This window comes from Dichomitus squalens (genome assembly GCF_000275845.1).
Source record: "Dichomitus squalens LYAD-421 SS1 unplaced genomic scaffold DICSQscaffold_404, whole genome shotgun sequence".
NCBI lineage: Eukaryota > Fungi > Basidiomycota > Agaricomycetes > Polyporales > Polyporaceae > Dichomitus > Dichomitus squalens.
The window spans coordinates 14-2346 of NW_006767286.1; the positions used below are offsets into that span (position 1 = coordinate 14).

The 2333-nt window shown below is 50.0% G+C and overlaps 1 protein-coding gene across 1 annotated transcript; it reads right to left on the reverse strand.

Annotated features, from left to right (window-relative positions):
- Window positions 1-579: 579 nt before the first annotated feature.
- Window positions 580-1406, reverse strand: DICSQDRAFT_130639 (uncharacterized protein; the record flags this gene model as incomplete). The annotated part of the gene is made up of 4 exons (XM_007371875.1): window positions 580-804; window positions 874-1134; window positions 1192-1326; window positions 1386-1406. 4 exons carry the CDS (start codon window positions 1404-1406, stop codon window positions 580-582), a joined length of 642 nt encoding a protein of 213 aa, XP_007371937.1.
- Window positions 1407-2333: the final 927 nt, after the last annotated feature.

Here is a 2333-nt window from a genome sequence, read left to right on the forward strand (position 1 = left end):
TATACTTGAAAGGAAGTGTGAGCAGCACGATGGTGGCCATAATTGGCGAAGAGACGGTAGGAGATCAGTGAGGCGGCGGCGGTTCTGAACTGAGCAGGTTAAGCGCTCATCGGATCGGCCACTTCAACATCTGTACCACGTCCGCCTGAAGGCGACACTACCAAGGTTGGTGAGCTATCTCTTACTTCTCCTAGCTTGACTTATCATTTATGATATTAGAGACATGTTCAAGGCCATATACAGCCCGATATAGAGGCCACCCAAAAGCCCGGGGCTTGAGGCCTTGAGGGCTGGGCTCGGGCTTGCAAAACTCCAAGCCGAGCCCTCGCGGCCGCAGTGTACGCGGGTTCTCATGCGTCAGTCGTCTTTTTCGTCTCCATTTCTTTGAAGCATGAATTCTTCCTTGGAACGCACTTGTTTGTATCATACATTCCTCTATATGCCACAGAAATGTGGGGAAAACATATAACTTCAATAAGTACTGCAGAACACGGCCAGAGAGGGCAGGCGAACCATGCATGTTTTCCTCGCCTAATAGGCGACACATATGCATGTTCTGTTGTAGAATCTACCTGCATTTCACTGTCTTGCCACATACTCTAACATATCGCGAATCATACGCATCTGGATCTCGGTCAGCTCTCCACTGTCACGTAACTCACGCAACCACTCATCTCGCGATGCCATGCGAGCGAAACCTTGGAGATATGTTGAGTCGTTGACGCCGAACCCAGCTAGCATTTCCGCGATCCATTGTGCGTCCGCTGGTGGTACATTGAAGGCTACCAGCCAACCAAGCACCTCCTAATACATCACCGCGCACACGATTGGTTAGTGCAGGACTGACAGGACCAATGTCGTTGAAGGGCATACCTCCGTGGCGCTTCTCGGGTCCGCGTTGGTGCCATCGCGTGAGTGCTGGGGAACTCGATCTCCGCTGGCCGCAGCAGACTTCCCAGCCACCGGAACTGCTTCGTGACGAGCACCATTCAACGAAAATTGCTTTTTGCGTAGGTGTAACGGAGACTTGGTAGAGGGCGGGTCCGGCAGTGGCCCAGCCTTCACGACTGGCACGCTCTTCTGATGACCCAGACCACCGACCAAATGGCAATTGGCGACGTTGTCAGGTTGCTTCTTGGTGACAACGACACGGCTTAGAGTATGTCACGAGACACGGTGGACCATGCTCACATCGTTGTCGTGCTCTTCCACCAGCCTCCCTTCTGTAGTGGTGATACGGTCTCCTCTCAGTAGCTGAGTCTTCAGATAGGCCGTCACAGGCCAGCCGTCCTCGTATCCATTGAGGATGGAGAAGTTCTTGACAGTCTTGGGATGATGTCGTTACCACCAATCAATAGGCTGGCCAGGTATACTAGCAGATTTACCTTTGCTTTAATCCTTTGCATAGTTTTCGAGTCTTGAGCATTGTAACGTATTGCGGTGTCAACGCCGTAGACTTGGCATCTCTTCTTGACGAACGCCTACGCTCACCGGATGCGGTGAATAGGCTCGTAAGAATGTACGTCGAATATAAACAAAAATGCGTTACGGTACCAAAATCTGGGGAAACTGTCTCATTTGGCGCTGCATACCCATAAGTGTTGGAATCTTGGCGTCAAGATGGCGAGCTCGCGGAACGAGCGCCACAGGTCCCGCCCCCCGACGGATACCCGCGCCCTTATCTACCCCTATTTAGCTACGTATATAAGCCTTATTGTATCTACTGCACCGGCCAAACGCGAATCCCATTTGTGCCCGCATCAGGAAAACGTCACGGACTTGGACCCATACTTGGCCCCAAGTCCGTGTACTTGGCCTCAAGTCCGTGTACTTGGCCTCAAGTCCGTGTACTTGGCCCCAAGTCCGTGTACTTGGCCCCAAGTCCGTGTACTTGGCCCCAAGTCCATGTACTTGGTCCCAAGTACACGGACTTGACCCAAGTCTATATACTTGGGGTACTTGGGGTACTTGGGCCATAACTTGGACTTTACATGTTGACTTCAGTATACTCAGGCCTCAATTTGAGCAATTGGTGTTCTATCAGTCACACATCTTGTATACTTCTTATGTAATAATATCTATCATAGACATCCATACACTAGTTGTAAACCAGTCTGTTTTAAGGCTGTAGAAGCAGCTTTATAGTCTATTAGAAGAAGGGCAATAACATGTGATAGAAGACTTTAAGTTGTTACAATGTGTTTGTTTCAGTAGTGATACAGAGGTACAATATCCAGATAATGCTCAAGAATAGTGGTATCAGTGGTGGATGTCCAAGTTCTGCTATGGTACAGGAGAGGATGGTGAAGAATTTCTCGGAGTCCAGCAAAGAG